General features: G+C 39.9%; 1 protein-coding gene across 10 annotated transcripts in view; it reads right to left on the minus strand.

The window, feature by feature from the left end:
- Window positions 1-12618, minus strand: part of hdx (highly divergent homeobox) — an 87683-nt gene that overhangs the window by 60682 nt on the left and 14383 nt on the right. For 2 of the 10 annotated variants that reach the window (XM_072594765.1, XM_072594766.1), the window contains one exon: window positions 3826-3896. The exons of the other annotated variants lie outside the window; for them this stretch is intronic. In XM_072594765.1, the coding sequence (XP_072450866.1) occupies window positions 3826-3864 (39 nt within the window). In that variant the 5' untranslated portion in view covers window positions 3865-3896. The remainder of the gene's footprint in view (window positions 1-3825; window positions 3897-12618) is intronic. 10 annotated transcript variants of the gene reach the window in all.

Consider the following 12618-nt stretch of genomic DNA (forward strand, 5'->3'; position numbering starts at 1 on the left):
CTCTGCCTACTCCCTTTGCCTTTCCTGGTGGTCACCCAGCTACGCTCTGCCTGCATCTTAGGTGGGACCACCTCACTAAAACTTTTGTCGATGAAGCACTCAGCATCTTGAACGATACTTAACGCATCCAGCTCCAGCTCCCCAACATGGTCTCCAAGGAGCTGCAACTGGGTGCACTTCCCAGAGGTGTCATCAAGGACAATGGAAGTCGCCCTGAGTTCCCACATCCTGCAAGAGGAACAAGTGACTCCACTAACTGCCAACTTAACTGCTGTAAAACAAAAAAGTTAAAAGTACTTTTTGCTGAGCCGCTGCTCTCTAAAGCCTCTCGAGCCAAAGTCTTACTTCTTACTCTGCTATCAACAAATTTTGCAATAACACATCTTCTAATGCCGAGGAGCTAAAGATTACACTAGGTAAAAACGACGAATGCAGATGCTGGAAACCAGATTCTGGATTAGTGGTGCTGGAAAAGTACAGCAGTTCAGGCAGCATCTGAGGAGCAATAAAATCGACGTTTTGGGCAAAAGTCCTTCATCAGGAATACAGGCAGAGTGCCTGAAAGGTGGAGAGATAAATGAGGGGAGGGTGGGGGTGGAGAGAAAGTAGCATAGAGTACAATAGGTGAGTGGATGAAGGTGATAGGTCAGGGAGGAGGGTGGAGTGGATAAGTGGAAAAGAAGATAGGCAGGTTGGACAAGTCATGGGGACAGTGCTGAGCTGGAAGTTTGGAACTGGGGTGAGGTGGGGGAAGGGGACATGAGGAAACTGGTGAAGTCCACATTGATGCCCTGGGGTTGAAGTATTCCAAGGCGGAAGATGAGGCGTTCTTCCTCCAGGCGTCTGGTGGTGAGGGAGCGGCGGTGAAGGAGGCCCAGGACCTCTACGTCCTCGACAGAGTGGGAGGGGGAGTTGCAATGCTGGGCCACAGGGCAGTGTGGTTGACTGGTGCGGGTGTCCCAGAGATGTTCCCTAAAGCGCTCTGCTAAGTGGCGTTCAGTCTCCCCAAATGTAGAGGAGACCGTATCGGGAGCAACGGATACAATAAATGATATTGGATGTGCAGGTAAAAAACTTTAATGGATGTGGAATGCTCCTTTGGAGCCTTGGATGGTGGTGAAGGAGGAGGTGTGGGCGCAGGTTTTGCTTTTCCTGCAGTGGCAGGGGAAGGTGTCAGGACGGGAGGGTGGGTTGTAGGGGGGCGTGGACCTGATCAGGTAGTCACGGAGGGAATGGTCTTTGTGGAAGACGGGAAGGGGTGGGGAGGGAAAATATTCCTGGTGGTGGGGTCCGTTTGGAGGTGGCAGAAATGTTGGCAGATGATTTGGTTTATGCGAAGGTTGGTAGGGTGGAAGGTGAGCACCAGGGGCGTTGTCCCTTGTTATGGTTGGAGGGGTGGGGTCTGAGGGCAGAGGCGTGGGATGTGAATGAGATGCGTTAGGAGGCATCTTTAACCACGTGGGAAGGGAAATTGCTGTCTCTAAAAAGGAGAGGCGCCATCTGGTCTGTTCTGTGGATTACACTAAACAATTGTAAAATTCTGTACTTTGTGATGACTGTAATATTGTGTCAAATTATACTAACTTTGGTCTAGTCAAAAAGATTCTTGTTGAATGGTAGAAATGGTCAAAGAGTGAAGAGATTGAAATATAGCTTCTCAAATAGTTCATGAATTCCAATTACTCAAAAGTGCACTCCGACTTTCAGTAGTTAGAGTTTTCCTCAACTGAATTTAGAAAATCTGAATAACTCAATCTGCTTATTGAAAGATGATAAATACAGTAACTTCTGGTTACCTTTCCCCACCCATTGAAAAAAAGTGCTGTTGTGTAATGTCCGACGGTCATGAAAGGCATCACAAATCACTTTTTATAGCTAATTATGTACTTTTTGAAAAGTGCTCACACATAGGCAACATGACAGTTAATATGTATACAACAAAATCCCACACATAATGTGATAATGGCCAAATACTTTGCTTTATGCTGACTGAGATAAAATAGGAATTAGAAGAAAAAGATAAATCCGCTGTATTTCTTTGAAATAGCATAGAGGGATCTTATCCATCAATATTAGAGGGCAGATAGGGCTTCAGTTTATCGCATTCAAAAAGCAAGACTTCATATAGTGCAATACTCCCTCAACACTAGGCAGCTTTAATATTTGTGCTCAGAACTGGAATGACACACAGGTACTGTAGGTTCAAGTGACAAAATGTTTGGAGTTAGCTTTGTTAGTTATTTAAGGCCATTTCAGTCGAGAGACCAAGAGATGACAAGACCAAGGCATGATTGTAGGAGTATGCAGTTAAGAGTTTATATTGAGAAACAAGTCTGGGGGAGACCAGAGGATAATAAAATCAGAATCAGTGTGAGCTGTGTATGGAGACTGTAATCGTGGATGATGAGAATTTAATCACTGTAGATACCAATGGGGAGTCAATTACTACAAACTAAAAGGAGGAAAGGACAAAGGATATTTTTGTATATGGATAGGACTTGGTTACAGTTGCAAGTAAGAATTTTAAATGAGATGCAAGGAAGGTGATCAAGGCAAGCTGCTTAAAAATGCTGATAGTAGGGGAAAGGCCTTGGTGTTGGTAATTTCAGCTCTGGCTTTAAAAATATCATTTTTACTTCAAGTATTTTTATTGTTTGGCATTCTTTGAGAGGATAGGCATCACACTTAACTATTTATTGTTGACCCCATTTCCCTTCTACCTGAAGCCATTTTGTAATGGTCTTTCGCCTTTGGTTTTTTTTCACCTAAGCTTAGCATGTAGAAAAATATTACCAGCCACATAAAACCTAGTTTAAAAGTTATCAAAATAAACTCACCAAACAATTTCAAAGAAAACAAATGTGAATTGAACAAGCTATAATTGATAGCACATAAAGGAAAAGCACTGTTAATTAATGCACAAATCTATCATATTTACACTTCCATCCACTACAAAACATCCAAGACTTTCCAAAGTTCAACACTTGTTTGTCTCCACCTAAGTCTACTATAACCAGATTCAGTCCTTGAATCCTTGGTCTATGTTGGTCAGACCATCCAGACTGCCAGGTTTCACTGTTACCAACCAAAAACATGAACTATTGTTTTGGATTCTGAACCAGACCGACTAGCCCCCACTTGAAGTGTATCAACGAAAAATGGGAGAATGATGTAAATGCAATCCTTTCAATTTAATAGCACACAGTGATATGCACATTCCTTCACAAAATGATATTTGGACTAGAGAGAAGAATTTGTTGTGTATTTAATATGCACATCAGTAAATTATTGTTTTTACTGTCATTGGAGAAACTGAATTTGGTACTTTGCATGAATTAATGCTTCACAGCTACTATTATGGGTCAATTGTTATGTGAATGCTGAAATAATAATGGGACCTTGTCTATTTATTTTTTTTTACAAACGTATCTATGTCTGGACCTAACTAAGGGACAGGATTGTCAGAGTCAGAGATGTACAGCATGGAAACAGACCCGTCAGTCCAAACCGGCCATGCCGACCAGATATCTCAACCCAACCCCACTGCCAGCACCCGGCCCATATCCCTCCAAACCCTTCCTATTCATATACCCATCCAGATGCCTCTTAAATGTTGCAATTGTACCAGCCTCCACCACATCCTCTGGCAGCTGAAAGACAAATAATAATGTCGCTTAATGTCTATCAATAACTACATTTTAATGCAGTGATAGTATTCCTACTTAAGGCCAGAGGGTCCAGGTTCAAGTTCAATATGCAAATCTTTGTCATTATATGTCTAAAAAGCTTGCTTAAAAAAATTAAGAACTGTATACATTAACATGCCTTATACTCATCTCCTTCCAGTGAAAAGACAGCATACATGCTTCAGGGGTGCCTTGTAATGCCTGTAGTAACTAGAGATAGACAAAGGATGACAAAGAATAGAAGACATCACATCACTATTTGCAGCGCAGCAGAATGGAGGAAGCCACATCACTTCAAAAACACATCATACATTGTCCAACAACTCAACATTCCACAGCAAGATGGAAGGGTTGCAGTTAAAAGTAAAAGTAATTCTCCTCCATTCAGCCTTTGAGCTGGTGAGACCATATGGACCATTACTCTATCAAATGAAACACATGAAATAGACGCAGAAGGCCACCATTCAGCCACACATACCTACGTCAACATTCAGCAAGATCATGACTGGTTTGTGTCAGATTTCACATTCCTATCCACCTCGAAAACCTTTGATTTCTGCAAGATTTAAGCTCAGGTGGAGGTTTAGGGTGTAGGTTTGCTCACTGAGCTGTAGGTTTGATATCCAGACGTTTCATTATCTGCCTAGGTAACATCAGTGGTGGCCTCCAAGTGAAGCGAAGCTGTTTTCTCCTGCTTTCTATTTATATGTTTGCCCTGGATGGGGTTCCTGGGGTTTGTGGTGATATCATTTCCTGTTCGTTTTCTGAGGGGTTGATAGATGGCATCTAGATCTATGTGTTTGTTTATGGCGTTGTGGTTGGAGTGCCAGGCCTCTAGGAATTCTCTGGCATGTCTTTGCTTAGTCTGTCCCAGGATAGATGTGTTGCCCCAGACGAAATGGCATTTTTTTTCATCTGTGTGTAGGGCTACAAGGGAGAGAGGGTTGTGTCTTTTTGTGGCTAGCTGGTGTTCCTGTATCCTGGTGGCTAACTTTCTTCCCGTTTGTCCTACATAGTGTTTTTGGAAGTTCTTGCATGGAATTTTGTAGACGACGTTGGTTTTGTCCATGGGCTGTACTGGGTCTTTTAAGTTTGTTAGTTTTTGTTTGAGAGTGTTGGTGGGTTTGTGTGCTACTAGGATTCTGAGGGGTCTCAGTAGTCTGGCTGTCTTTGATGTATGGTAAGGTGGTTAGGGTTTCTGGCTGTGTTTGGTCTGCTTGTCATGGTTTGTTCTTGAGGAATCTGCGGACTGTATTTTTTGAGTATCCGTTCTTCTTGAATATGTTGTATAGGTGGTTCTCCTCTGTTTTCCGAAGTTAGTCTGTGTTGCAGTGTGTGGTGGCTCGTTGGAATAGTGTTCTGATAAAGCTTCGTTTGTGTGTGTTGGGATGGTTGCTGTTGTAGTTGAGTATTTGGTCGGTGTTTGTTGGTTTTCTGTATACACAGGTTTGTAGTTCTCCGTTGTCCTTTCTTTCGACTGTGATGTCCAGGAATGCGAGTTTGTTGTTGGTTTCTTCCTCCTTGGTGAACTTTATGCCTGTGAGGGTGTTGTTGATGATGTTAAATGTCTCTTCTATCTTGTTTAGTTTGGTGATGACAAAGGTGTCATATCTATGCAGCAGACCCAGATTTTTGGTTTGATGGTTGGTAGGGCTGTTTGTTCTAGTCTTTGCATTACCGCTTCTGCTACGAATCCTGATAGCGGAGATCCCTTGGGTGTGCCGTTGGTTTGTTTGTAGATTATGTTGTTGAAGGTGAAGTGGGTGGTGAGGCACAGGTCCACTAGCTTCATGATGTTTTCATTGGTAATGTGATTGATGGTGGTTGGGGTGTGTGTGATGGTCTCTAAAAGTGTGGTAAGTGTTTTCTTTGCCAGGTCGATGTTGATGGAGGTGAACAGTGCTGTTATGTCGAATGAGATAATTGTTTCGTCTTCCAATATTTTGGAGTTTTTGATGAAGTTTAGGAATTCCTGGGTGGAGTGGTTGGAATGCTGTGACTCTTCTACTAGGTGTTTCATTCTTTCGTGTAGTTCTTTGGCTAGTCTGTAAGTTAGTGTTCCAGGTAGTGAGACTATGGGTCTGAGGGAGGCTCCTGGTTTATGGATTTTTGGTAGTCCGTAGAATCACGGGGTGTTGGTCCCATCTGGTTTCATTTTCTGGAATTCCGTCTTGTTTAATTGTCCGGTATTGTGGAATTTTCTGAGGGAATATGTAATTTTGTTTCCTAGTTGCAGGGTCAGGTCTAGCGCCACCTGTTGGTAAGTGTTGGTGTCTGCGAGTAGTACATTGGCTTTCTCTATGTAGTCCCTTCTGTTCAGGATGGCTGTGAGCCAACCCGTGAGCGTATACAGAAAACTGACAAACACTGACTAAATACTTAACTACACCAGCAACCATCCCAACACACACAAACGAAGTTGTATCAGAACACTATTCCAATGAGCCACCACACTGCAGCACAGACGAACTTCGGAAAACAGAGGAGAACCACCTATACAACATATTCAAGAAGAACGGATACTCAAAAAATACAGTCCGCAGATTCCTCAAGAACAAACCTTGACAAGCAGACCAAACACAGCCAGAAACCCTAACCACCCTACCATATAAAGTTTCAGAAATGACAGCCAGACTACTGAGACCCCTCAGAATCCTAGTAGAACAAACCCACCAGCACACTCAAACAAAAACTAACTAACTTAAAAGACCCAGTACAACCCATGGACAAAACCAACGTCATCTACAAAATTCTAGGCAAGGACTGCCACAAACACTACGTAGGACAAACAGGAAGAAAGTTAGCCACCAGGATATATGAACACCAGCTAGCCACAAAAAGACACGACCCTCTCTCCCTCATAGCACTACACACGGATGAAAAAAAACCCACCATTTCGTCTGGGACAACATATCTATCCTGGGACAGGCTATGCAAAGACATGCCAGAGAATTCCTAGAGGCCTGGCACTCCAACCACAACGCCATAAACAAACACATCGATCTAGATACCATCTATCAACCCCTCATGAAATAAACAGGAAGTGACATCACCACAAACCCCATTTACCCCATCCAGGACAAACAAATAGAAAGCAGGAGACAACAGCTTCGCTTCACTTGGGGGTCGCCACTGATGACGTTGCCTAGCCAGGTAATGAAATGTCTGGATATCAAACCTACAGCTCAGCGAGCAAACTTACACCCTAAACCTTTGATTTCCTTTTGTCCAGAAACAAACAGACTACCTACCTACCTACCTACCTATCAAAAATATTTATAAGCACCATCTCTGCAACCTTCTGAGGAGCAGAGTCCCAAAGTCACATAACCTTCACTGAAAAAAAATTCTCAACTCTGCCAAAGGACAAATCGAATTTGAAAACAGTGAGCCTCGTTCTGGACTGACCCACAAATAAAATCAATTCCTTCCACATGTACCTTGTGAAGACTATTCAGGATCTGACAAGCTTCAATCAAGTCACCCTTCACTCTTAAGCTCCAGTGGAAACATGTCCAGCTTATCTCCATAAAACAATCCATACAGGGCTATCAATGTAGTAAACCTCCACTGTATTTACAAAGCTCCTTAAATAAGGAAACCAAAAGTGCACACTGTATTTAAAACATGATCTCATCAATAACTTGAATAACTGATGCAAAACAGGATTACCTCCATGTTCAAGTTCTCTCGTAACAAAAAGGTGAGCAGACCATTAGCCTTCCTGACAGGTGCTGTAATCTGCACAGAAATGTTTTAATTGATCCACTAGGAACACTTGAATCCCTCAGAACCACAGATCTCTGCAGTCGTGTGCCACTGGAGTAACACTGCTTTTTCATTCTTCCTGCCAAAGTGAACAATCACATATTTTCCCATGTCATACTCAATATGCCAGATTTCTTGCCCAAATTATTCAATCTATATATCTGCAACCTTCCTGACTCTTCTTCACAGCATATTTTCCTGGCTATGTTAGTGTTGACTGCAGATTTAGCTACGATGCCTTTGCTAGCCTCACCCAGGTCATCGATGTAAATTGTACAAAGTGGAATCCAGAGCACCTGCAGGACTTCACTTGCTACATCCTGCTAAACAGACAAAGACCAATTTATACACACTCACCTAATCTTCTATCCATGCTAATACACCATGAGCTTTTATTACACAGTAAACGTCAATGTCGCACCTCATGTGTCCGGAAATCCAAATACAGGCAGTCCCGGGTTGGGAATGGTTCTGTTATGGAGTCCTTTTACAAGTTGATTTGTACACAAGTCAGAACAGAATGTAAAACAGCCGCAAGTACAGGAAATGTTTGCATATCAAGTCTTTAAAATTACACCTCTGTATGCGATTGCATCCATAAATATGAGCATTCATAATTTGGGGACTGCATGTACAGTATATCTACAGGCTTGCTTTTATTCACAATTCAAGCTCCTCTTTCAAAGAATGCCAAAACATTTGTTAAGCATGATTTCCCTTTGATGAGTTTTCTTAAGTGCACAGTTATAATCTTTGATTATTGATTCCAACTCCTTCCAACGACAGAAGCCAAGTTAACTGGATTACAGTGTTGTTTACTGCCTCCACCTCCTCTTAAATACAGAACTCACATTTGCTACTTTCTAGTCTGATGGATTCATGAATCTAGGAAAATTTGGGAAATGAATACTAATGTCTCAATTAGTAGAAACATCCTATTTTAAGACCTGACGATGAGGTCCATTGGGACCTGGAGACTTGTCACCTGAAGATCCTTCTATTGCTGGATGTTTTGGCATCCTGTGCAGCAAAAACAAATGCAAAATATTTGTGCATTTCATTACTATTACCTTATTGCCTACTATTAACTCACCATTCTCACTCCAGTTTTTCAACACTCGCTTCACAAAATCTTATCCTTCACAAATACCTGCAGAAACTCTTGCTGTCTATTTCTACATGCCTAGCTAGCTTCTTCTGGTCATAATCTCATTTCTGTTGCCTCTAACATCTGTCATTTTTGCTGTTCTTTATATTCTTACCAATCATCTGGCCTTCCACTCATTTTTGCGCAACTATGGGTTGCGCAGCTTCTTCCTTAATTTTGACAGTTTCTTTAACTTCTTTAGTTGACCATGATAGTAGTTCTCCTTTATAATTTCTCTTTATATAGAAATAGATTTATTCTAATATTTTTAAATACGCTCTTAAATGTCTGCCACTGTGTCTTTATTCATCTATCCCGAACCTAGTACTGTATTCTAGTTCATCACAGCTTGCTTAGGTTTCATGCCAATGTAGCTGTCCTCATTTAGGGTTTGAATCTCAAACCGAATCTTGTGCCTTTCCAAAAAAATGTAAAATTCAAATCATAATGTGGTCACTGTTACATAGGGATGCCTTTTTTTTAGGAACTGATGACACTAATGTACCATCTTATTGCATCTTCCATTTTCTTATTTTCCAGTAATTCTCCGGTCTCACATTCTTTAGGACCAATTTCACTACGTTTAATTTTCGTTAAATATTTAGAGAAATTCATAATATCAATTATTACCTTTCTGCATAGCTTTCTCTCAGATTCTAACTTCTACCTCTTAACATTTTAGGTTTTGTTTGCTTTATTTAAAAACTTTTCTGTCCAGCTTCTTAACTTGCCACCTGCCTTTGCACAATTATGTTTTTTTTATTTTAGCTTTATTTGATCTTTAACATTTCTAATTATCCATGGATGGTGGTTCTGTCCCTCGGGATTAACAACTATTCTGCGTTGGCACCACAACTTTCTGCGGAAGGATGAGAGGTAGGTGACGTTGGCATCCCTTAGACAAATATTTTTTAAAATCTTTTCATTGCTCTGGGTTATACTTATTCCACCTATCAAATACTTGATAGCATTTTGTTGATTTTTCACGCTTACTGAACTCCTGAGTTGGCATTATTCTATCAAGGTTGTCCAAGTTTAAAATTGGGATTCCTTCCGATTATCATTTACTTCATATTATCTATTACCATCACACTTTTACATATTTATTTTAAATCTAAGTGGTCCTCTATAACTTCTGTTTTCCCTGTTCCTATCCACATGTGTATCTGGGCTCCTGTTCCAGACTCAAGTCCATTCAATCTATTCACACTTTTGCTTTTCTCCTTACTCCCCCTAAATTTTCTTCTATCATAGATCTGCATTCACTTCTCCATTTTTAGTATCTCTGTCCTCCCAATTATGCATTCCAACTCTTCAGCATTCCTCTATTTTCTGCTTCTCTTGAAATCTCTTGTTAACTTATCAGACCACTTACCTAACATCCAGTACTGGAGGAGCAGAAATTTCACTCAATTAAATACTGAAAATATAATACACAAAACATGGAACTTTTTAGCTCATCCATTGTTTCTTGTCCCTCCATCTTTCAAACAATTTTCTTAAGAGTTCTATTTTTAATACAATTAATTTTGAGACTCAGCATTTCTCATTGAATGGACACAAGAATTTGCATCTTAAAAGGTATTTCCATCCTTATCAATAGCTATATTTCTCAGCAGGATGTTGAAGTTGCACTTTAATATATGATACCTTTGCAACTCAGAAATAAAAAAAATACTTAGCTTAAGATGTTTTCCAAATAAATGAATATTGTAAAATGTCAATTTAACTTTTGCCACCTGTATATAGAAAAGAGACCATTGGGTCAGTGAGGTATCACTGGTTTGCTGCAACAAGTTAGCTAATTCCACGAAATCACCACCCCCTCATCGTTCCCTTCCTAGCCAACATAAGTTCTGCATTTCTTTTCCCCTTTCAGGTATGAATCCAATTCTATTTGGAAAGCCATGATTGCACCTTCTCCAATATCTTTTCAAGGCAGCACATTCCAGATTGCAGTCACTCAATGCGTGAGAGTAGAAAATAGCAGAAAAGATGCAGAAAATATTGATACAAATGCACAAAGCCATTTAACGGCCAGTCCTAGCTACTCTCATTTATAGACAGCACAATTTAAAACTACCCAACCATCTCTATTATATACTGCTAAATTTAACCATTTCATTTCATGTTATTTTGTTTCCTTCAGACCATTAAATAGTTTCATGTCAGAGCATCAATACAAAAAGTTAAGACTGCTAATATCAGTCTAGATATTGCAAACTGGACGGTCAAAATCAAAGTCATGATCCAGGGCTGAAACCAAAAATGGAATTTAGTCGAGTCTCTCCTACTATCAATGCAAATTAGTTCACTTCTGACATTTATGTACAATTTCTACTCAAAGTTCAACATCTAAGAGTGTTGGAAAACCTCAGGAGATCTGTCAGCATTGAGGAGATAGAAACAGATTAAATGTTTCAAGTCCAATAGACTTCTTTGGGGGGGGGGAAACCAAGATCCACACTCAGTCACGCATTGCCACAAATATATTTCCAATTGCTCCCTCCATCAGCACAGGCTCACACCATCCCAATCTCCTAGTCCTCAGTTCCATTTTATTCTTCATCAGTCAACACAAACAAAACACTCACTCACCCTTCCAGATATTAAAACAGCAAGCTCTAAAAATTCTGATAGTGATGTACCTCTGGATTCCGCCTCCCCTCCAACTCCATCTCTTTGTCTAATACTACTCTACGTGCATTCAACATCTTCCAAATCAATCCAACTTTAAAATTTTACATTATGAAACTTTTTTTAATTAAAGTATTCAAAACATATGCAATTGTGTCATGGTTATTAAAACAGAACAGATGCTTAAGTTTAAAAACTATGCACCTGTTGGTGTCGCATTCATTTTTTCTTTTGCTATACATGTTCTCCAAAAAGAATATTTACATGAAACTAGAAATGCTAGGAGGAACCTAGCATCTCAATTATTGAAAACACCTAAAGCTGAATAATTGTTCACTCCTGTTGTATAACAGATATAAGCACAGATTTTCTTTATATAAATATTCATCTGTAGAAATATTCAGAATACTTTACAAAAGTAGGCTGAATATTACTTATCACTGAAAAAGCCTCAACAAACTTGCAAGCAAAATATAGCAGTTAATAGGCTTTTGGCAATGTCATAAATGTTAACAAGAATTTCCAAGCAAACTGTTGTGATGGTTTAGTTGAGGGAAAAATGTTGGACTGGAAACCAGAAAAACATTCGCCCCTACTCTGATTAGTGCAGTGTAATCTTTTACATCCATCGAAAGGGCTGATAGTTTAATGTGCCATCTGTGTTTGTTGACATCTCTGTTTCACTAAGATGAATCACAAATTAATAACAATTCAAACTAGCAATCCAGAGAATGTGATTGTGAAATACACAAATGCAGCATCAGTGTTGTGGTCTCTGAAGGTTCTGGCTGTAGAACCTTTATTTTCTGTTGCGATGTTTCTATGTGGATGCCTACAATGTGAATTGCTGGCAAATTCATACAGGACTTTCAGACTGCCATTCTGCTACAAAATAACTATTCAACATCAGCATCTCCTGAAAAAAAATGATATGCACAAAAGACAGAAGCCCCAATGTAAATCTACTGGATTTGAGACAGAGAATTTTGTTTTGTTGGTCTTATGAGATCCAAGTACATTAACATAAAGATAGTTTATTTGAATTTATAATTGATAATTATTTAAGTCAGTAGTGATCAAGTCTCAGAAAAGTATAAATGGCACAAAATATAGTCACTGCCAAGAATCAGAAAGAAGTTCCTTTTTGAAAAAATTCACAGGATCGGAAGCAATTTCTTTGACTGACTGCCTGTCGGCTACATTCCAGCATTGAGAAAATACATCTGATTCAGCACAATTAGCATGTGGGTCTGACGTCAGCTTTTAAAAATAGCTGTTTGTCAGGGACACCTGCGAGGTTAAAGAAGCATGATCCCATAGTCTGTCAAAAGATATACAGTTGTTAAAACTGATGTATTTTTAACTTAAAAATGGTACTCA

Source organism: Chiloscyllium punctatum, chromosome 25, assembly GCF_047496795.1.
Source record: "Chiloscyllium punctatum isolate Juve2018m chromosome 25, sChiPun1.3, whole genome shotgun sequence".
NCBI lineage: Eukaryota > Metazoa > Chordata > Chondrichthyes > Orectolobiformes > Hemiscylliidae > Chiloscyllium > Chiloscyllium punctatum.